The 24986-nt window shown below is 36.7% G+C and overlaps 3 protein-coding genes across 5 annotated transcripts in view; all 3 read left to right on the top strand.

The window, feature by feature from the left end:
* LOC142547513 (protein THALLO) overlaps positions 1-24986 on the top strand; it is a 41689-nt gene that overhangs the window by 2840 nt on the left and 13863 nt on the right. The gene's annotated exons all lie outside the window — the stretch shown is intronic.
* Positions 20079-24234, top strand: LOC142547514 (uncharacterized). Its single transcript, XM_075655861.1, has 9 exons — positions 20079-20220; positions 21287-21413; positions 21525-21652; positions 21739-21795; positions 21958-22050; positions 23171-23249; positions 23330-23454; positions 23563-23706; positions 23792-24234. Exons 3-9 carry the CDS (start codon positions 21527-21529, stop codon positions 24029-24031), a joined length of 864 nt encoding a protein of 287 aa, XP_075511976.1. The 5' UTR covers positions 20079-20220; positions 21287-21413; positions 21525-21526; the 3' UTR covers positions 24032-24234.
* Positions 20097-24986, top strand: part of LOC142547512 (SUPPRESSOR OF ABI3-5) — a 30597-nt gene continuing 25707 nt past the window's right edge. For 2 of the 3 annotated variants that reach the window (XM_075655853.1, XM_075655849.1), the window contains exon 1: positions 20097-20220. The gene's annotated coding sequence lies outside the window, so the exon portion shown is untranslated. The remainder of the gene's footprint in view (positions 20221-24986) is intronic. The other variant, XM_075655851.1, reaches the window with a different exon arrangement.

Genomic DNA, 24986 nt, shown 5'->3' with positions numbered 1-24986 from the left:
ATTGTCCACGCACAAAGACAACAACAGCCCCCTTTGGGGGTGAGCAAAGCTCCATATGGAACAACCATCATATATACAACATATATCTAAACGATGATATATGATATGCAATGCATGTATGTCGTGGAGGTATCAGGTCAAATGCCAATCCACTGAGCACATGTCATAATCAAACGAATCGTTATCAAATCAATGCTCGAGCTGGCACACCGGCCTCAATCAGGGATACTCGTATGATAGCGTCGACAAAGCGCCATCAAATCTCAAATCTCAATCAATCGTCGGGGCCACAAATGTCTATGTTTTAAGGGTCATGTAATACCAAACATAGCATTGTGTTCACAAACCCCAGAATCCAATCAAATCATATCAGGGTATTCAAGGATCATAGCTCAACGTGCATGTCATGTATCGATGTATGCATCAACGATGTGTGTTAACAAAATATTTATTTTATACATCAATATTCCAATCAAAATGTCATGTATGCCACATCAAGTAAATAAATAAGGCATATAGACATATATTCTCATTCCAATCAATCAAATCAATCCAATATATATCATATAATACAGATACCTATCGTATGTTACTCGGTCGCAACATACCTCAATTCTTCGTTCCAATCGATGTAGCTTGAAGATATCAGTATAATAATCTATCTACATCAATAACATATTTATTTCAATAAATAACATGATCCAAAATCAATATTATAAGTTTCAAATATCTTTTGAAACTTTGAAAATTCATTTCAAATCGAATTCATAACCTAATTCAATTCTGACTTCGAATACGAGTTTCTTGTCGGTTATTCTACCATATACAGGGATCTCAACTTCAAATACATGTTATTTCAGCACTTTAATATTTAGAGCTGCTGAAACTAGAAGAAATTTACCTCAAAAAGAAGCTCTCGACGCAAAGATTCCGAATCTATAATTTGTTTCGCGTTTGGATAACGTTTCGAAGTGATTTCGGACGATATAAATTGAAATCTCTCGAATTCCCTCGAAATTGCTGAAAAAAATGACGAAGGAAAGAAGAAAAGAAGTTATTCTTATCCCCACCGCTATCGCGCTCGGGCGGTAGAATTCTCGCGCCCGAGCGCGAGACATTCTGTCCCCGAGTGTCATTTGCACCGCGCTCGGGCGGTAGAATTCTCGCGCCCTAGCGCGAGATGTTCTGCCCCCGAGTGCACTTGCACCGCGCTCGGGCGGTCAAAAACTACCGCTCGGGCGAGGAATGTTCTGTCCGAGCATCAATTTATTCCATACTGGCGCTCGGGCGGTCATCTTCTACCGCTCGGGCGCCATACATTCTGTACAAAATATTGGTCTTGTATTGTATTGGCGTCCGGTTTCTCCACTCAAGCTCTTACAACTTCAATTCTGTTAATTAATCAATATCTAGTACGATATTTCATTATCAACACTTATTTTCTCATTTTCATTGTCATGATATACATCATATATATAATCACATGACAATTTCATGAATTATCGATAATCACATAAGATTTACGATAATACGATACACGGTCCTTACAATAACTTCCTCAATATCCAATGAAATCAAGCCAATTTGGTATCATTTCGAAGACAAGACAATGTTCTATAACTTTCATTCGAACACCAATTCCAGAATCATAACCAATAAATCCCAGAATTCGAATAAACAGAAGGCATGTAAACAAGTCTGCACTAACTCGAATTTCCAGACCAGTTTTAGTAAAAATCACATATCTCTCTCATTTCTTCAAGGAATTGAGTTATTTAAGAACCAAAGCGAAGCTAACTCGATTGTCTACAAGTTTGATAAGACCATAACTCCAAAATCCAAACACAACTATCCCATATACTCGAAATACAGAAGATATAAAAATAAACAAGAAATTATTCTCATATCCATTTTAAATTCAAACCAACTCAAATACAACATCTTCAACATCTTAATATCTCAAATATCAACTCAAATACCAATTCTAAACTTCAACTGATTTCTAAACTTGCATAGAAATATAATATACCTACAACATCTTGAAGATCTTGAAGAGATGATCACAAATCCATCCTTATTTCAAAATCTCATTGAACAAATCTCCCTTAAATTGAAGATTAAACTCGAAAATGGAGAGGAGAGAAAAGTTTCGATGGAGGAGGAGGAGAAATGATTGGAGGATGAATGGTGGAAGTCAAAGTGTGATTAAAAATCAATTTTCGCATCTGTTAGCGCCGCAACGCCACTTTCTAGCGCCTCAGCGCCAAATTTTCATAACTTTAGCGCCTAGGTGCCACTATTCTAGCGCGGCGCCTATTCTAGCGCCGCAGTGCTTGAATAGTAAGCTCATGAACAATATTTTTTTTTTCAATTTTTTTTTTAAATTTTGGGCATTACATGAACAAATGATCCAGTACTTTTGTGACTCTCAATGGTTCAGAGATACAACTAGTCGTGGGTTCACAACTCTTTGTGATTCAGGACATTTTCTTTTAATCGGGCTTACCCCAATTGCCCCATTTCATGCACCAACATTTGGTCATGATAATGTCAGAAATCATTTTCTGATTAAACCATCTAATCATGGAAAAAACGTCTAGTAGAATCGTCACATGATTCCCTATGGAACGTCAAACGTTTTACCAACCTAAAAACAATGTTTGAAAAGTATAGCCCATACTATAACCTCTCAAATATAATATCCAACTGATCAGTTTTTTTATTAGATCAGCTGATTTTAGTTGTTAAGTCCAGTTGCTGAATATAATCGCGTGTATCAGTTGGTTGATCAGTTTGTCAAACTCCAGAATTTAGAGTCTAGTTTTCAACAATTTCCCCCTTTATGGTATTTGACAAAACTTAACAAATAATAATAACTGAATACTGAACTTTATGTGGATAAAATAAGATCTGAATTTCTTGAACTGATAGAGGTCTTGATTCAATAACAGCTGAATCCAATAATCTGATTAACTGCTGAATCTAATAATCTGATTAACTGTTTTTTAACTAGATGGTTTCTTCTGCTGTTTCTCAAGATGCTCTTTGATTTCTTCCCCCTTTTTGTCAAACAAATCCATCTTCTCAGATACTCTTCGCACGTCAGTGGAAAAAATTTTGACATCTGAGGAGATACTTGAGACAGCAGATTGTAAAAGAGTCTGCAGCAATTTCATTTTATTAGAAACAGAAGTTTCCAATCGCTCAACTCGTTTGCTGATAACGTCTTGAGTGATGGAGAGACTCTCAGCCAAACCTCTGCTATTTTTCATCTCAAGCACAGTTCGGGTAAGAGACTCCATGTTTGCTTGAATGGCTTTCAGTTTTGCTGAATCAAATTCAATTGAAGAATCCAATTTGACAGTATGAGACAATTGTGTGGATTGAATTTTCTTGATTTCTGTAATCATCTGCTGCATATTGTGCTGTATATTCTGGATTTCTTCAAGGACAAGATCCATTTCTGTGGATTGAAGAGGAGGTGACTGATCAGATGTTCCCTGTGTTTGATCTTTAGAAGCTTGATCAGAAATTACTAGAATCCTGTTCTGGACTTCAGTTTCAGCAGTTGTAAGATCAGGGACTTCTGATTCAATGACTTCTTCTGCAGTCTGAGTTGTAACTACAAAAATTTGTGTCTCTTGTTGTTCTTGCATCAAATCTGGGGCTTTCTCTTCAGTTGGAAAATTTTCAACGATTAATTGAGTTTCCTCCGATTCAGTTAGTTTTTTTTATGAAGTTTGGATGGGCACTTCAGTTTGTTTTTCAGTATCAGCAGATATTTCTTGCTGAATTAATTCTTCAGCAACAAGAGACTCAACTGGTTCTTCAGATGATATCTGAACCTCTTGTTCTGGTTTCTCAGTTGAAGGAGCAACTGATTCAGAATTTATTGCTTCTAGCTGAGCTTCCAGGGCTACTGTCTGAATGATTTCATCAATATTGGCAAAAGTTAATTCAGCCTCGGAATACATGTGTTTATCACCAGATGATTGTGACACATCCTGAACTGTTTCTTCAGTTGTAACAATAGTTTGTTCTAAGGATGGCTCTTTCTACTGAGAGGAGGGTTTTTCTTCTTCTTCTTCAGAGGCTTCCTCAAGAAAAACGAACTCCTGATCCAGTTCCCAAAATCTGATTTCCCTTTGTAGGCCACTAAGATCTGAGTCCAGTTGGGTGAACACAGCTCTATCATGATATGCAGTTGGACCTATGGGATTGTAGTTGGATTTCAGCTTTTCAACCATTCTAGTCAGCTTTTTGGCTCGAATTTGATCAAAGAAATATTTTTGCCTCTCCAATGCCTGGGCAATAGTAGCAGCTTTGACTATATTCAACACAATCGCTTCAAGTTTAATAAACTTTTTCAGTTGGGATTTGTGCTTCAGCTCTTTGGCAAAAATCTCAGTCCTAAAACTCTTCCAACTATCAAAAGATTTTAGTTTCGATGTGGCAAATGCATTTACCTGTTCCCAAACCAGGTCAATGTGAGTTTGAATAGCATTAGATGGTCTTGGCTCTTCAACTAGCGTGCCCTTTCCTTTTTCAGTGGTGAGAATGTGAGAAATATCCAAACCAGATTGAGTGGTGTCCAATTGTTCCCTTAATATAATGCCTTTAGATCTGGCCGGAGGCAAAATGGTAGGGAGATTTACATGAGTCAAGGGAGCTCTTACTTTAGTGGGTGCCTTTTCTTCAGTAACTGAATCATCAGGTGGAACAACCTGCAAAGGGATAGCCTGTATAGGCTGTTGGGCAGGTGATTGAGTCAATCTCTCAGTTGGAATGAATTCCACCGTTTTTATTGGTTTAGTTCTTTGCGTCCTCGGTCTCTTGACAAGCTTAGGAGAAGGAGTTTTCTCCGAATCTGATTCACTGATAATCAGTTTTTGTTTTGCAGTCTTCAGTTGGGCCAAATTTTTGGCCTTCTTGACTGGTGTTGGAGCAGGTGGTTGCGTCCCAATCTCCTTCTTGATATTCAAAAACTGTTTGGGAGAAATGTCCAGTTTGTTCTTTGGCGGCAAGATGTTCTTGGCAGTGAATACCTTGAACTTTGATTATTTTACAGCATTGTCAGCGACCAATCCCTTTAGTTTCAGAAGATAACTGATTGGAATAGCAAAGCCTCTTGATTGTTTGGTAGATTGAAGCATATTTTTCAGAATATTGAAAATAATATGCCTCCAGTTAGCTTTCTTCTCTCCCATGATGATGGTCATCACTTGGAATTTTTCAAGAGTAAGGGCAGCATAAGAGCCTGCCTTAGCCAATATGCCCTTCGCCACAATGTCGGCTAATAACTGAATTTCTGATTTCAGCTCTTTCTTTGGATCGGAAACTTTGATTTGCCGCCCATCAGCAGACAGTAAAGATTGCATTTCCTCAATGTCAGATGTTTTGACTTCAGAGAAGTTGACGTACCCATCAGTTGGCAAAAAGAAAATTTCTCCGAAGGCCTCTTCAGATAGGATCAACAGCTGATCATTGACAGTTACAGAGATACTTCCATCAGTAGTGAAAACTCCTTCAGATAGAATTCATTTACTTCCTTGGGGTATATCTCCTGCGAAGATTGTCTCAAAAACATCCTGAGACCAGCAGATTCAATTTTCAGAAAGACCTTAATTTCAGCTTCTTGAACTGATAAAACTGAGTCAAAATCAATGGCCATAGCGTTCAACACGTGAGCTGGGATTTGATTCGCCATTTTGAAAGATAAAACGATCTGAAATTCGTAAAAGATAAGCTATGGAATTAGTATGCTTTTAGGAACTGATTGTATTCGTAAGAAAGAAAACTGAATTGAAGCGAGCATAGTACATTTGTACGTGACTGTTCAAATTCGGGACACGTGTTAGTCCATGAAAAAATTTGAATAAAAATATGTGTACGTGTGCTGTAAGCATGTGTGCAAAAAAGTGAGCGGTTTAAAATAGGCCACGTTATGAAACTGCAGTCACGTCAGTTGATTTGGAATATAATATGATTAATAAATTAACTTATGTGAGCAGATTAGTGAAATTCTCAACTGAACGATCAATTGTAAGACGGTGTCCATTCAGTTGAGAGTTTACTAACATTTGTCTTCTCAGTTAACCTCTTTAAAAACTGATATTCCCCCTTAATCGGTGCATAGAATAATTAAAGTGACGATATAAAAATAAATTTAAAGGTCAGAAAGATTATCGTTTGCTGAAACATTGATGGCCCTTCAGCTTCCATGATTTTCGGCTATAAATAGAAGTAACACGGTTAGTTTCAGTCATATTGGTGAAAATATTCAAGACAAAAAGAATGGCAGATACGAGTAGCTCGAGTGCTTCGCCGTTTGCTCTGGAGACCAGGAAGGCTGTTATAGAAGATGAAGTCTTCTATAAGAGTCTTCACTACTAGGAAAAGTTACAGAAGCTTGAGTTCCTGTATAATACTGGAGATGCTACCACTCCCGAACTGGTGGCAGAGTTGAAAAGAGTGCGGGAGCACTTGAACATAGCTGTGTGGGTGGACATCTTTAAGGATGGTCATATCTATCAGCTAATGCTTCGAAAGGAACTGAAATCCCTTAAGCGCATAGCTGTTTCTCAGACCTTTGTCAAGATATCTACCGCACCTTTATCCACTTGGTTGAAAATGTGGATAATTGTTGTAGAAGAAAAATATGATGATGTAATCCGTGCAAACGTTTATGGTTGAATGAAGTATTTATATAAGCTTAATTTTGTTTTTCTCTTTCCTGCAAATGATAAATTTCATCAGTTGTTATATATGAATTGCGAACTTAAGCAGATGAACTGATGAAAGACTAACTTATATAAGTTGACTATGAACTGAAATCAGTTAAGCATTAAGTAATAAATGATAAACTGATATCAGTTGATAATGAACAACTGATAAATAAGAAGCCTGGGTAAATGAGAAAAACGCTTCGGTTGACTTGAGACTCTTTGGTTTCTTCAACATTTAATGTCATCTGTCTATAAACAAGACGAGAGAGATAAAATGTGAGACAATAACAGTTCAATATGTCGAATTCAAGTAATTCTGATGCATGCAGCAGTACGCATATTCAAGTTACCGAACAATTAAGTCCTTATTTAGAAGAGTTGAAGAAAACGATGGAGGAATATGTCTTGACGAAAGTGATGTCAACATGGTTCAAAATTCATGATTTGCAGATGATAAGTAGTAGTGGTGCTGCTCTTTCTCGTGCTCAAGCAGCAACAGCAAGAAAATACATTGATCGTTTTGAAGTCAGGCATGTTACAGACCTGGTTGATGACAATGTTTTGTTACAAGCAATGCTATGGAAGGAATGACATGTGATTGAGAAGATTTCTACAACTGAATCATTTTCTAGAATCCGAATTTATGAGTTGAATAATTGGATTACAGAATGGCAAGATTCAGTTGGTTCTAAGTTATCTTCTGTAAGATGGAATCGATTTTATTCTTAATAAAGTATCATTTCCAATTTGTTGTTGTGTTCTTATTTTCTGCAAAGAATTTTATTAGTAAAACATCATCAATAATAATTTTAAGACAAGTCAATTAAACCAAGAATATTGCGAAAGTAAGAAAACTTAGTCTCGGGTAATGGTTTGGTGAAGATGTCAGCTGCTTGTTTCTCAGTTGAAATATACTCCAGTCTAATGTCCTTCTTCAAAGCATGATCTCTAATGAAGTGGTGCCTGACATCTATATGCTTGGTCCTTGTGTGAAGAACTGGATTATATGTGATGGCAATTGTGCTCGTATTTTCACAAAATATGGGCGATTCATTTGTAATTACTCCATAATCTCTCAGTTGTTGCTGGATCCAAATCATTTGTGCACAACAACTACCAGCAGCAAGGTATTCTGCTTCAGTTGTTGAGGTTGCTATGGATGTCTGCTTTTTGCTGAACCAAGATATCAATCTGTCTCCTAGAAACTGACAAGATCCACTTGTACTTTTACGATCAAGCTTACATCCTGCATAATTTGCATATGAATATCCAACAAAATTGAAAGTAGAGTCTTTAGAATACCATAACCCAACATTTTGTGTACCCTTAAGATATTTCAAAATTCTTTTAGCAGCTGAGAAATGTGATTGTTTAGGATTTGCTTGAAATCTAGCACACATACAGACAACAAATACAATATCAGGACGACTGGCAGTTAGGTACATCAATGAACCTATTAAACCTCGATATAATGTCGCCTCAATTGATATTCCCCCTTGATCAGTGTCCAATTTTACTGATGAGCTCATGGGAGTATTTGCAACTGAACATGATTCTATGCCAAATTTCTTCAGCAGCTCCTTTGTATATTTAGTTTGACTGATGAATATACTAGTCTCCAGTTGCTTCACTTGCAGTCCAAGAAAGAATGTCAGTTCACCCATCATGCTCATTTCAAACTTATCCTGCATTAGCTTAGCAAACTTTTCGCATAATTTGGGATTAGTTGACCCAAATATGATATCATCAACATAAATCTGAACTAATAAAATGTGATCATTCTTAGCAAATTTGAACAAGGTCTTATCAACTGATCCAACAGAAAAATCATGATCAGTTAGAAATTTTGAAAGAGTTTCTTACCAAGCTCTGGGAGCTTTTTTAAGACCATATAAGGCTTTGTTCAAATGATATACATGATCAGGAAAGTTGTGATTGACAAAACATGGAGGTTGTTCAACATATACTTCCTCTTGCAACTGGCCATTTAGGAATGCACTTTTTACATCCATTTGGTAGACTTTGAAGTTCTTGAATGAAGCATAGGCAAGGAATATTCTGATTGCCTCCAGTCTTGCAACTGGTGCATATGTTTCATCGTAATCAATTCCTTCCTCTTGCCTATATTCTTGTGCTACGAGTCTTGCTTTATTGCGCATAACTGAACCATCCTCGTTCAGTTTATTTCTGTATACCCATTTTGTACGTATAATAGTTTTTGAAATTGGTCTTGGAACTAAGTTCCAGATATTGTTATAAGTGAACTGATTTAGCTCTTCTTGCATTGCATTTACCCAGTTAGGATCAGCAAGAGCTTCATCAGTTTTCTTTGGTTCTAGTTGTGAAACAAAAGCTGAATAGATAAATAAATTTAACATTTGATTGCGAGTTCTTACTGGATCAGATGGATTTCCTCTTACCAGTTCAGGTGGATGTGATTTTCTCCATCTGTACTCAGTATTTGTTGTATCAGCAATTTCTTCAGTTGGTAACTGAACACAGTTTTCAGTCTCAGTTGGTGCTTCGTCAACTGGTATTTGAATGTTATCATTATGCTCTATCAACTGATCATCAGCAACGACTTCTTGCACATCTGATTAGTCCAGTACTTCTGGTTCAGGTGTTTGAAGTATGTTTTGATTGCCATGACTTTCATTTTTGTCATCATCTTCCAAACTGATATCTTTGGAATTGTCCCTGAAACTGATGTTTGGACCACTGTATTTGATCAGTTGAGATAACGCACTTGCATCTCCTGTCATATGTCGCGAACATCCACTGTCCAAATACAATATTGAGTTCTTGATTGTACCTGTTACCTGTTGGCTAGATGATTCTTCTTCTGCATCATTAGCCATCAAGCACTTGACTTCCTCATCATCACTAGAGATGCATGAGCTTTCTGGTTCTGACTCTTCACTGTCAGTTTCTGCCCATTTAGATTTGTTTTCTTCAGCTAAGAGTACCTCATGTTTCTTTCTGAAGGACTTCTTATCTTCCTTGGGTCTTCTTTTGTGCTCATATGATTTCTTTCTTCTATCAGTTGAGCCTTGACTATCCTTCTTGGGTTTAGGACAATCAGCAATAAAGTGACCTGATTTGCCACAGTTGTAGCAGACATTTGATTCATCTCTGGAGCTGTTTCTTTGGTATGGCTTCTGGAAGTTTCCTTGATTCTTTTTCATGAATCTTCCAAATTTTTTGATGAACAATGACATAGCATCACTGCTCAACTGATCAGTAGATTTCTCGACTGAATTGATTGGTTCTGTTCTGACAGCAGCTAGAGCAGTTGTGGCTGCAGGGGTAGATGGTTCTCCTTCTCTGGTCTGCAGCTCAAATTCATAAGCCTTTAAATCAGCAAATAGATCTTGAAGTTCAATCTGGTTCAGATCTTTGGACTCCCTCATTGCCATGGTCTTGACATCCCATTCCTTGGGAAGACCTCTCATTACCTTCAGTGCAATCTCTTTGTTGGTATACACTTTTTCAAGTGCATTTAACTCATTGATTCTCCTGCTTACTCTTTCATCATACTCGTGCATTGATTCTCCTGCTTTCATTTTGATGTTATCAAACTTTTGAACAGCAACAGAAAGTTTATTTTCTTTGGTTTGATCATTTCCTTCACACAGCTGGATCAGCTTTTCCCAAATTTCTTTGGCTGTCTTACGCATCTTTATTTTGCTGAAGGTTACTTTGTCCAGCGTTTTGTACAGAATGTCTTTAGCCACATTATCAAGATTTGCTTTTCTTTTATCTTCAGTTGTCCATTCATCTCTGGGCTTTTCTATTCTTTGTGGTGTCCCTTCTGTTATGGCAACTGCTGTATTTGTTTTTAGAATCTTCATGGGTCCATCAGTTATAACATACCACATGTCATCATCTTGTGCAGCTAAATGAGCCTGCATCCTGATTTTTCAATCATCAAATTCTTCTCTGGAGAACATAGGAATTTTGTTGAATGAAGTCATGCTAACAAGTTTATAGATCAAAAGTATTCAAGAACAAAATTCAACCGCTCTGATACCACTTGATAGGATCGATTAACGTATCAAGAGTGTTTAGAAGGGGGGTTGAATAAACACTCACAATTAAAACTGATCTTTTCGAATTTTGAGTTCAGTTTGGTAAAAAACTGATTCTCGGAATCTTGTTGGTCAATGACAATCAGTTAAACTAAAGTAGTTGCGGAAAGTAACTGACTGAAAGATAGAATACGAAAATAAAATACACAAGGATTGTTTCTGGATGTTCGGAGATTTCAATTACTCCTACGTCACCCCTTCTATCTTAAGGATATGATTTTCACTAAAAGACTTTGATCGTATACAAGATTTGTACTGACCCACTTCAGTTTGGACTTATCACTGCCAAAAGCTGAAACTCTTAGTATCACAAAATGTTCTCAGTGCGTAACTGATCTTAGCACTATCGAATTTAACGAATGTTACAAAGTGCTAGTGAGCTCAAATTGTAGCCTTGACTGCTACGAATAAACCAAGTAAGAGTGAGCTAAGATTTTGGCAGAATAACAGCAAGCTTTGAATGGAATGATCTTCTCTCTTTTCTTCAGCTGTTTTTCTGTCATATTTATAAGCTTCCCTTCCAACGGTAACTTGAGATATATTTGAATCTTTGTATCCGTTGATTGCCACTTCATTTTTGTTTGCTTCATTTATTGTAATGCGGCGTCTTAACTGCTTTAGCCGAAATGCGTTGTTCTAAGCTGTATTGATTGAAGTGCGGCGTTTCATATTCAGTTGCAGTCTTCTATGTCTCTTTGTCGGTTGAGTGTTCTTTTCCGAGACATGTTCAGTTGAAGGATGCTTAGCTTAAAAGCATATGGCTGAATGTATCAACTGATCGATTTCCAACTGATCAGTTTTCTTTATTAGATCAGCTGATTTCAGTTGTTAAGTCCAGTTGCTGAATATAATCGCGTGTATCAGTTGGTTGATCAGTTTAAAAGCATACGGCTGAATGTATCAACTGATCGATTTTCAACTGATCAGTTTTCTTTATTAGATCAGCTGATTTCAGTTGTTAAGTCCAGTTGCTGAATATAATCGCGCGTATCAGTTGGTTGATCAGTTTGTCAAACTCCAGAATTTAGAGTCTGGTTTTCAACAGTTCGTGAGGAAGAAAGACGGTTCGATGAGACTCTGTATCGATTACCGGCAATTCAATATGACGACACTACCTATATGGTGAGAAGTTCGAAATTTATTCTGATCACAAAAGCTTGAAATATCTCTTTTCACAGTCAGAGTTGAATATGAGGCAGCGAAGATGGCTTGATTTATTGAAAGACTTTGATTGTGAAATCAAGTACTATCCGGGGAAATCTAATGCAGCAGCAGATGCACTGAGTCGAAAGATATGTTCTTTATCCTTATCGACGATTGGTGTTTTCGAATTTGATAGAAGATTGATGTTTGTCTGGATTGGTATTTGAGACAGATTATAGACCGATGAGATTATATATTGTTCAAGCCGAACCAGAGCTGATTTTGAGTATTAAAGCGGCTCAGAAAGTTGATCAGAATGTGCAGAATTCGATTGCTATGGTCAGAGCTGGACATCAATCGCAATATCAGGTTCATGATAGTGTTTTGTATGTGAATAATCGTATTGTTGTGCCGAATGTTTCAGATTTGAGACAGCGGATACTGACAGAAGCGCACAGCAGTCGTTTTAGAATTCATCCTGGTGGCAGGAAGATGTACAATGATTTGAAGACACGATACTGGTGGAAACAAATGAAAGCTGATATTGCTACATTTGTATCCAAATGTTTGAATTGCCAACATGTGAAAGCGGAGAGGAAGAAACCAGGAGGTTTACTGCACAGTTTATCTATTCCTGAATGGAAATGGGATTACATTTCCATGGATTTTGTGACGCAGTTACCACGTTCCTCCAGAGGTTGTGATGCGATTTGGGTTGTGATTGACAGATTGACCAAATCCGCATGTTTTATTCCATACAAAATGACGTACAGATATGACCAGATGGCCGATATTTATATCAGAGAGGTAGTCAGATTGCACGGAGTTCCGAAGTCGATTGTTTCGGACCGCGATCCTCGGTTTACTTCGCACTTCTGGCAGAGTTTACAGCAACCTCTAGGTACGAAGTTACATCTGAGTACCGCATATCATCCTCAGACCGACGGACAGTCAGAGCGGACTATCCAGACATTGGAAGATATGCTGAGAGCTGTAGTGCTTGATTTTAGCACTAATTGGCAAGATGCATTGCCACTTTGTGAGTTTTCGTACAACAACAGCTATCAGACAAGTATTGAGATGGCGTCTTTTGAAGCGTTGTACGGAAAGAAATGTCGATCCCCTCTGTATTGGGATGATATCTCTGAGGTACCTGAGTTTGGACCTGATATGATTAGAGATATGACAGAAAAAGTGAAGCTGATTCAGAAGAGAATGAAGACAGCTCAAGACAGACAAGCCAAATATGTTAATGTTCGACGTAGACCGTTGATAGTTGAGGCAGGAGACCGAGTATTTTTAAAGATTTCACCTTTCAGAGGAGGTATCAGATTTGGCAAGAAAGGGAAGCTGTCTCCACGATATATTGGGCCGTACGAGATTCTCGAGAAGATAGGAGATCGTGCCTATCGACTCGCATTACCGCCTTCTCTATCTGGAATACATGATGTCTTTCATGTATCTATGCTGCGGAAGTATCTCCCTGATGATTCTCACATTATTCAGCCAGACGAGGCAGAACTTGATGAAAGTCTAAGTTATGTCGAGAAACCGATCCAGATTATCGATCGCAAGGAAAAGCAACTTAGAACGAAGGCTATTCCTCTCGTAAAAGTTCAATGGACTCGTCATGGCACTGAAGAAGCTACTTAGAAAACTGAATCAGATATGAGACAGGAATTCCCAGCATTATTTAACTGATGTGAGTTTTCTATTTAGCTTCTGTTACATTTTTTTCTGATATGATTTGATTGCCTGTGATTTCGGGGACGAAATCAGATTTAGGGTGGGAGAAATGTAATGCCCGAGATTTTAATTCTATTAATCTGAGTTTATTGATCATGAATTAATATGATTATAGCCGGGCCATTCCGAGACCGGATTGGACAAGGTATATGAAAAGCATAAATTTTGGGCCGAAGGTTTGGCGCCCGGGCGGAAGTTTTTGACCGCCCGAGCGCCACTGAATAATGCAAAAAATTCGAACACTTCGCGCCCGAGCGGAAGTAAAACTTCCACCCGGGCGCCACTGAATAATGCAAAAAATTCGAACACTTCGCGCCCGAGCGGAAGTTTTTGGTCCGCCCGAGCGCGATTGTCTAAAATGCAAGGGCCGAGAGTTCCGTGCCCGGGCGAAACTTTATGTCCGCCCGAGCGCGGGACGTGCTGTTTAAAGAATAAGCCACTTGCCCCGGAGCATGCAATATATACATATAATTGTAAGATTTCGTCACTTCCTTCAGCAACAAAGAGTCGAGAGCTTCCGGGGAAAAACTTGAGATTCTTATTTTAGAAAGTGACTGTGAAAGATCCAACCGTTCGATTGTGAATCCGACTTCGATACTGGGTTCCTATCGACGCAGGCTACAACTGGACGTAAGTTTTGTTATGTTTTGATATGTCTTGAAATTATGATACTGTCAGAATCGGATATGATTCATATATGATGTTCTTGACATGTTAGACGTCGTAGAATCGAAGTCAGATTTAGAAACAGATTGATTATGAAATTGTTATGATTTTTCAGAATATATCAATTGATGTTGGACAGATTTGAATTGTTGATTGATTACAGATTGTATTAGATATTGGTTATGGATTGTAATTATTATATGTTGATATGGTATTGACGGGGATATTCAGATTGTGCCGTTATGTCGTTGATTTTGAATTAAATCCAGATTAAGCAGATTAGTATTGATTGAGCAGTATATTGATATGATATGATTGATATTGTCGTTGCCAGATTGAGGGTTGAGAGACTTTGAATTCCAGACAGGAACGTCGTCAGAACTGCAATAAAAGAAAGGTATAAGTCAATGTGGTATTGGGAGAACGACTCGAGTAGGATATACTTGAGTTTCCCTAAATCACATACTTATTGTTATTATTTGCAATGATTTGAATTGATATGCTTGTTCTATTGATTTATAGAAGCATGTATTAGATGAGTATTAGACGATTGATCTTGTGACATAAGTGCCGATAGTGATGGAATCGTCACTGGCACATTGCACATTGTCACAAGATAGTGAATTGGCGATAGTGCCACAGTCTGTGACGGATAGGTCAAGACACCGGATGTTTGGTTATATCGATTGAATAGAATTGGAGTTTCTTCTATTACTGAATTTGATATAGGAATGCCAACGTCTGGAAACCGGGATCCCTAGACTAGGATTGAGTCTAGTCTGAGCCGTGGAGTCACGAGTCTGATTGACAGTCTTATATTGATTATGTTTTCAGATTTTGATACATATTCCTGATATCTGTCTATGCTTTTATATTGATTATATGATTGCATGTTTCGTTGATTTATACTGGGATTTTATTCTCACCGGAGTTATCCGGCTGTTGTCGTGTTTGTATGTGTGCATGGCAACATGTGGGACATGATCGGGGTCGAGAAGATGAAGAGAGATCGTGATTAGAGTGGAGACTACGGACTTTGATAGAGATAGGGTTTAAACACTTGATTTGTAGTCGTTAAACCTTAGTTTGAATGATTGTATATAGTACAAGACTTGTACTTTAATACTGACATGTATATTAGAATGTATTCCATTACGTTCCGCATTTAGTACTGTATTTTAAAAAAAGAAAAAAAAAATTTAGACACTGGTTATTATAATTGATTAAATTGTCCCAAATTATGATTAAGAGAATGATTAGCGTCCGGATCCCCACACGATATCTCCAACATATTTATTCACAATTACTTCACTTCCTTCAACGTTTCGTATTCTCATCACTTAATAAAAATTAAACATGCATATAACGTTTTTCTTTTAAACCAAGCATGCAACATATCTTTTAAATGTCAATATTAAATCATAAAAATCCGTAAACATTTAAAATAAACGTTTTAACATATAAAATCCTTAAACATTTAGAATGAGCATTTTAACATCATAAACATTTAAAATAAACGTTTTGACATATTAAATCATAAATATTTAAAATAACATTTTAACATATTAAAAATCCATAAACATTAAAAATAAACATATTAACATCATAAAAATCTATAAATATTAAAATTGACATTTTAACATATAAAGACCCATAAACATTTTAAAATACGTTTGAACATACAACGATCTATAAACATTTTTGACATATTAAATCCATAAACAATTAAAATACATATTTTAACATATAAAAATTCATAAACATCCATAATCGTTGAAAATAATCATATTAGCATATAAATCATCATTCAGAGCACTGCCATGACATTTACTAATTTTCGGGTGTAAAATTACCGTTTTACTCCTAGACGTAAAATTTCACGTTTTTTACATTTTCTTAATTTCATTGACTCTAACATGTCCCAAATAATTATATAAGCTTACATGAATTTTCTCATATTTTTATTTGGCATAAATCGATGGCTTTTAATTTATTCTTTAAATATAGCATATTACTGCGTTTTAATCCCGAATTAAACCAAACCTTAATATAAAATTCTCAAATTAAAAACTTAGACTTTTAATAATTATTTGAGATTAAATATAGTTTTTCATAATTTTATTAAGCTTAAATCTAGGCGTATCAATTAATTAGTTAATTAGAGTTTCGTGCAGCGGTTAAATCCCGAATAAATCCAAAACTCATTATTTTGATCCCAAATTTTAAACATAACATTTTTATTATTTATTATATCCTTGTGAGCTGTTAACCACACCCGTGGACCCATGGTTTCAATTTTAGTTCTTAAATTTTCGTTTTTGACACCTATACCAACACACCGAGCCATCTCCCAATTTACTCGAGCCACGCCCGAGCAACCTCTAGCCAAACCCGAGCCAACCCATCTAGGAACCCTACTGACCAATCCCAGCCCATAGAACCTAGCTCTAGCTCGCTCAAACCCTGCTGGACAGTAGACCCGTTTGCATGTGTATGTGCGTGTAGGGTGTCCTGGTTGTATTAGGTTTCCTAGCTGCCTTAGGACTCTACCAGCCCTTAACCACTGAGCACCCATGACCCTTACTGACCCTAGACCAGTCCCAGACCCAAGCCACCCCTAGCCCAAGCCCCTGAGCCACGCACGAAGCTCTGCACAAGACAGCAGCTCGCGCGTAACCTTGCTCCCTCAAGGTTGTCTCGTTTCCTCTCGAGCAAGCAGTCACCCAAGCTGCACTAGCCCTTGACCAGACCCTTGTGCACCCCATTAGGACCCTAAGGACCTAGCCTAGCGCAGCCCAGCCCAAAGCCCCCTGGCCAAGCCCTTTCTTCCCTGCACCAGCTGCAACCTGCGCAACCCACCTTGTTGTAACTCTCGGGTGGCTAGGACTCCTCCCCAGCCTCTTGCCTCGAGTCCTAGCATGGTTAGGACTCTTCCCTTGACCCCTCACATGACTCTATCCCAGCCCTGGCTCAATCGAACACAAGCCAAGCAACCAAGTCCCCCAAATCCGTGCCTTACATACTCTTTGACAGATTTATGGTTCCAGCTTCGTTTTTTCCTGATTTGCAATGTTTTGGTTGTGTTCTAAGACTCTATATTTCATGTAAAACCATCCTTGATCGTGTCCTAATCATGGCAGCCCCTTCTAACACATAAAAACATATTTTTGGAACCAAAAAGCAAGAATTTAGAACACCTATAAGCATGACTACGAAAATAAAAGGTTGTATGACATGTTTTCATGCAAATTCATAAAAAATTACATAATATGGTGTGATGATGAGTAAAGAAAGAATATGGTGTGCCTTTGCGTATTAAACACACAATTTTACGTTGACGATTGAAGAACGACGACGAGGAAACGACGGCTTGAAAATCCTTACAACTTTCGAACACTTCCTTGTTCTTGATGGTACGTGTGTGCCGTGTGATTTTGGTAAGAAAGAATTTGTATTGTAAAGGGGGGTGGGGCGTGGGTTATAATGGGGTTAAGGGTAGTTTTAGTATATTATATAGTTAATTAAAATACTAATCAAGCTTAGGCCCATTAGGAAGGTTAATTAGGTCTATTAGTGCTTAATTAATATATTAAAAATAATTTTGTTTAATAAAGTTTGTGAATTTATTAGCCGGGTTGCCAAAATGTTTGCATTTTTGTTGAAAATCCAACACCGATAAAATTTTTACGTCCCGGCATATAAAACCACCTCAAAAACTCCTTATTTTCAAAAATAAGAAAAAGTATCAATCATATTTTAAATAATTAAAAACAATTATTTAATAAAAATATTTTCTATTTTTTTCAGTCATCGGTCTCCGTTCCTCGATCGCAACTCGAATAACCTTTAAAAATACATTTTAATGCAACCATGTAGAAAAATATATTTTAAACATGTAAATATGCATAACATAATTAATTAATACAATTAAAACAATTAATTGAAATACACAAGGAATTTATTAATTGTGGTTTGCGTGGACCTTCAAATTTTCGGGGCGTTACACCCTAGGTATCACTGATAGTGCCTGCAAGAACCAGTCGGTTATGATTAATGTACATCACGGTCCATTCATCTCATATATCTCGATCAAATATGCAACCATTGGTTCATCGATGATTACATATTAGATTCGATAGCTATGTGATACAATAATGAAATATTCATAGTGTCATTGCACGCACAACTAGAGAACTCTTTCTCTAATGTACATCTCACACTCTGGCCAGAGATTTCATGCACTATTATTCGATAGATCACATAGGATATCAATACCCATACGTGAACGGTGAATTCCCGAATACAGTGCACTGGCCCCTACGTATGTCGCAATTGCACCCTACCTCGCCACCTTGTGACCCTCGCGGAGTCGGTAAACGAGTCAAAGCACAATCCTAGTATGCAGAGCATCGGTGTTGTCTCGGGTCGTAAGGACTAATAATGTACAATCACAGCCACTGAATTTTCCTCTCGATGAATGAAACCACTTGGAAAGTACGAGGGAGGGATGTTCAGTACAATCATCGTATGATTGCACATATGCATGATTGGATATCTCTATGCCCTTACCATGAAACACGGTACACAACATCACAGATGCTAGTTTCAAGCTCAAATGATCTTTATCCTTATTTTAAGCGGGTGAATCGACTAGGAACAAATTTAGAATATACCGTGTTTACAAATGAGTTTCAAGATCGAATTACAATTCATTTGTATTAAAGTATAATCAAGGACTCTATCTATGGTGATTGTATGGATATACAGATGAAGTAAAATTAAACTATAAAAAGTTAAATTATATTAAAATAAAGATTGTTTATTACACTTGATTCAATAAATTCCCTGACCAACCGTTGGCTTGCATGACATCTACTCTAACATAATTTATCTTGCATTTGTTTACTGTGGGCTTTAGATACTGGATGCTTCTATCATTCAGTTACCCATTTTCTGCTTTACACTTGACCGGATAATTGTTTTTATTTGCCAAACAGAGGTTCGGTGAAGTGCTTCATTGATTTACTCGTGCTTGTCTATCGGTGATATTTTAAAGCTTTGCTGCCAATGCTTGTCTATCGGTGATGCCCTGCAGCTGCGTCAATTATTATGCATGTAAAATGTTAAAAGAAAAGCACATTTAGTCTCACCTTTGGCATTGTTTTATTCTCCGGTTAGTTTTGACCAAGATGCAAAAATTTGAATTTAAAATAAGGGTGAAAGTGAAAGACATAAATATTTAAATTCTCAAAATACTTGGATTTACAATTAAAATTGTTAATCAGACACAATCATCGCACAACAATATTTGACCACAAAGAATTCTTGTTGAATCCATAAGTAAGTGTTGCGAGCCAAAAAGGCCGTGCTAATGATATTTTCCTTTCCTCTAGTATTATGGTCACATTTATGGTATCACGACTGTATGATAAATTATAGACTCACTAAACCTATAAATACTTATTTTTCAAAATAGATATTTAGCATATCAATATAATTATATAAAAAACGAAGTTTAATATTTCTTGTTAAGAAATAAAACTAAACAAGCCCAAAGTTATATTCTCACTTAAATGAAATTTTTTTGAAAGTTTTTATATTTTTGAAATATAAAAGTATCTTTTTTAGTATGTGAAATTATCTAATTTATTATTATTATTATTATTATATATTTAAAATTCTATATTTTGCTTCCACTGGTACGTACGACGTTAAATATCATTCAACGCCCAAGCCCACGAGAGCATTCATCCCCCTACTTGCGAAGTTATGGCTTCATACCTGAAAACCCTAATCCCATTGATATCCACTGTCCTGTTCACGGCGTGACGGCGAGCTTGTCTTCGTCGGCGGTAAATCTCCGGCGTCTGTCTTTTTTCGACTGTGATGTCATGTTTTGTTTTCTATCGTATACTTCAACGCCTGACCGCGCATATTCGTGATGGATTTTATCATCCGAAAGTGATTTCTTGTTCGAAGCCGTGACTTTAGTTGCAAAGTTTTATTATTTTATGGGTTTAGAATTTCCAAAACAAAGTTTGTTTGTTTCCCTGTTTTGATTTGTCGCCTAATTGTTTGTTAATCATCTTTTTGTGGAAACATGATAGAAATTTATGTTAGCTTGTTTCACGCGGTCTCGTATTGGATTCGGCTTCTTCTTTTCTATGTAGTACTTCACGAAATTAGTTACTATTTTTCATTATGATGGACCGTAACGCTGCATAATCTGTGAGGGACAGATGAATCTTGGCACTTATGCCGCAACCATTGTATATTTAAGCAGTGATGAAAAGTGGTCCCAAATAATGAACAAAGGACGTGAGCACAAATTTGCGTCAAGCAAAAGATTAATGTGCATGTTTTCTGTAATGTGGTAAAATGGCAGGGATTTCATTCTTTTTTCGTCGCTTTGATGGTGCTGGTTCGTTTTTTTTTTTTTGTGTGGATAAAAAATTAGAACTTAACGTTTGTAGTGCTAGTTGGACAATTTACAAGATTCATTCAAGCCTACCGCTCGTGACCGCTATGCTTTCCCCTTTTTTCCAACAATCCTACTGCTTGTGACCGTTATTCTTATCTTTTTTCCAATAATAATGTGTCCTATTGCTGCTAATGTCACTGCTGGAGTTTTTTTTCTGCACGCTTGCTGCATGTTCGTTAGATGGAGTTTTTTGACGGTTGTGCAGTTTGAGACGGAATTCATTAAACTTCCTTAATTTCTATCTGGGATTCAAATCTGAAATGCCAACTTTATACTTTTATACTTGTTTCTACTCTACCTTGTCTATGCAATTGCTATCTATGCCCGCTTTGCTTTTGCTAAGAATTGAATGTGTAACTAATGCTACACCCTGAAAGGTACAATTGTAATTTTTTATGATTTGTTAAGAGCGTTTACTTTTTCTCTACTTGTAACAGAGTTTTCGTGACGGCTAGCTTGTCTTCGTTGGCGGTAAATCTCCGGCGTCGTCTTTTCTAGACAGAACATGGTGATCTGCATTTGCCACACAAATAAAGAGAACCATCACCATCACAACACACACAAGTAGCCCCAACCCTCTTCCCTTCATCATGTTTTGTTTGATCATGCATACATGATGATGGTTCTCTTTGTCAGCATTTCATGTTTGACATATGTTATTTCACCTTTTCACAGCTATGGTGTTGCTTTCCCTTGGAGAGAAAAATTTCATAAAGGGCGGGATAGCTCAGGACCTTCGTACTGATGGAAGGAAAAGATTAGCTTACCGGCACATCAATGTGGAAACTGGTGTCATTCCTCAGGTATCCAGATTTCAAATCTTTGGATGTTCTTTTGTATGTCAGACATTTTATTAATGTCGCTCATTTCTGCTCATGGACGTGAAAAGGCTAGTGGCTCAGCAAGAGTGACGATAGGTGCAACAATTGTCATTGCAAGTGTGAAGGTGTTTCACTGTCTTGACTTCAATACTTAAATTTGCGTTTGGATTCAACATTTGATTGAATTTCTCATTGTTTTGGGAAAGTAATACGTTGTCCTTCAGTCATTTTTCTTTGAGATCTATGTTATAATTCGACTCGTGATCAATGCATAATTTCATTTGCAGGCTGAGCTTGGCAAGCCCCATCCATCTCATCCTGACAAAGGAAAGGTTTCTATTTTTGTTGATTGCAGCTCGACAGCTGAGCCAACATTCGAGGTTTAAAATCTTTCATGTTTCTATTGATTTACTGCTGATAGTTCAAACACTGGAGTTTACTTATGATACTTTGCATAATTGAGAATTAGATTGTTTAGGCGAAAATATGTTCCAACTAATTTATAAGAAGTTTATTGGGAAAAAAAGGGCATAAGTTATATATATATATATATATATATATATACAATGTTACTGCGCACGTACTTTCTTTAGTACCCAAGCCCCGGGTTAATAAAGACAGTTTTTGGCAAATTGTCCGGTTGAACTTGATTTGAGAAAGGAAAGCCGATGAAGCACTTAACCATTCATCACAATCTGGAGATTGTTAGTTCTTGACGATCTGGAGCATCTTATAGGGTTTACTGCTGTTCATTTGAATGTTATGATTTATAGATCATTTTTTTCTTTTTGTTGGAGAATATTGTTGTCATGTTCAAACATGAATTTATCTTGCATTAGTTTATTGTGGGCTTTAGATACTGGATGCTTCTATTATTCAGTTACCCATTTCTGCTTTATACTTGACTGGATAGTTCTATTTATTAGCCAAACAGAGGTTTGGTGAAGTGCTTCATTGATTTACTCATGCTTGTAGTGGTAGGGGTTTCATTTAGGCTATTTGATCATCTTTCATGATATTTAAAGTTTGCCTTTTCATATCGAGGCCTTGTGGTGTGGAATCAATAAGTGTACAGGGTGGCCGTGTTACAAATTTACTGAATCGTCATATTTTAAAGCTTTGCCGCCAATGCTTGTCTATCGGTGATGCCCTGCAGTTGCGTTAGTTAAATGAGGATCAAAGTGATATTTTGGAAAAATTCATGCTACAAAAAGGTTTAAAAGACTATTTAAAAAAAAGGGTTTAAAAGACTATATTTAGCATTTGTTAAAACTTAAAACTAATGCTGAAGTTTAAAATAAAGTAAGTTCATGTGTGTGTCTGCAAATTCCAATACCGAAATAAGGTATTTAGTATTTACATTAGTTTTAGTCTTAATTAGAATACTCTTCCTCTTTGGGATAACCTAATTCATGCATGTCCCTGTATATTCTCATTTCTCATTCAATGTGCAAGCGCATCTATAATGGGTTTGCTGTAATTTTGTGTCGTCAATCACAGGGCAGAGGCAGCGAGGAATTAGCCGTGGAGCTCTCTTCGGCACTTAAATTATGTCTTTTGGGTGGTAAAAGCGGCGCAGGTATAAATAATCAATGAGTAAGGGAGATATTATACTTTGACAGTTTAAAGACTTGAAATTCTTTATGCATTGGGATGCAGGGGCTGGGATTGATCTTTCGTCTCTATCTATCATTGACGGGAAGGTTTGTTGGGATCTTTACATTGATGGTCTTGTCCTTAGTTCAGATGGTAATATGCTGGATGCCTTGGGAGCTGCTGTTAAGGTTTATTGTCGTTTCATATTAGAGATTCTTTAAATTACTGTATGGTGGTTTTACTTTTCCATCGCCGTGTTCTTATTTGCTTTTCCCATTTACGCTGCCCCCTTCTAGGCTGCGCTAAGCAATACGGCCATTCCAAAAGTCCAAGTTTCAGCAGATGCCTCTTCCGATGAGCAGCCAGAGGTTGATGTAAGCGACGAGGAATTTCTTCAGTTTGATACAACCGGAGTCCCTGTCATTGTCACCTTAACAAAGGCAAGATAGTTCAAACATCTGGTATTTGGTCTTTGACATGAAACCTTTGAACACAACCAACTAGTTCTCTTATCTGAAATTTCAGGTTGGAAGGCATTATATAGTAGATGCAACTTTGGAAGAGGAATCCCAAATGAGTTCCGCCGTCTCTGTTTCTGTCAATAGGCACGGGCGGATATGCGGGCTGACAAAAAGAGGGGGTGCGGGATTATGTGCAAGCACCATAATGGATATGATATCAGTTGCTAAACATGTAAGTGAGCAGCTGATAAATGAATTGGATTCGGCAATAGCTGCTGCTGAGGCTTGTGATGAGGACTCATGAGAAGTTGCATTTAGCTCCTTTGTATTAATCAAATTTGATCATTGTAAGTGATCTGTAGTTTGAGTTTTATGTTCAAGATTGCACTTTTAATGGCAAGTGGTTTTATTAGAGTGAATTTTAGTTATGCCTTCAAATTCTTTGGGTTTCTCAGTTTCTTGAATAATACTATTGTTATGGTTAATGTTTTAAATTAGTTTTAAAAATTGGAGCATATTGTTGGTTAAAACGGGTGACCCAAATGTAAGTCGGGTCCAACTCTTTAATTAGTCAGCTTTTAATTTATGTAGGAGAAGAAACCTTAGTAAACTTATGATTTTGTATTGGAACAAATTAGGGATGAGCAATCGGTTAATTTAATCGGTTTAACTGGTTTTTGAAATCCAAAATCGAATTGAATAAATATAGCTGAAACAATTGATTTCATCTTTATTAAGAAACGAACTTTCTGAATTAACTAAAATTTTGAATTAATTCAATTTGTTCGGTTAAATCAAAATCTAAGACAAATGAATTAACTAAAATTTTGAAATAATTCAATTCGTTCGGTTAAATCGAAATTAGACAAATGAATTAACTAAAATTTTGAATTAATTCGATTCGTTCGGTTAAATCGAAATTTTGCGTATCTAAGACAAATGAACATGTTGTTAAAGACTTGCTGGATCAAAATAAATTTTTTAAATTATAAAATATGGTTGTGTTAGAATCGAAACCATCTCATGGTTGTTAAACTATGTGGATGTATTCAAATCGTTGTTGCATTATTAATTAATAATTTCAATAAAAATAAATAATTATTATATTATATTATATTAAAGTGAAAAACTTGTTATGAATAGAATATAGAATAAAAATAATAATAACAAATATATAATACGTGTGCATCTTTTACTAGTTTATAGAAGACAAAAACTTATATGAGACGGTCTCACGTGTCGTATTTTGTGAAACAGAT

Source organism: Primulina tabacum, chromosome 5 (assembly GCF_025594145.1).
Source record: "Primulina tabacum isolate GXHZ01 chromosome 5, ASM2559414v2, whole genome shotgun sequence".
Classification (NCBI taxonomy): Eukaryota; Viridiplantae; Streptophyta; class Magnoliopsida; order Lamiales; family Gesneriaceae; genus Primulina; species Primulina tabacum.
Note: the sequence above shows the minus strand (reverse complement) of the source record. Positions and strands in the feature narration are given on the sequence as shown.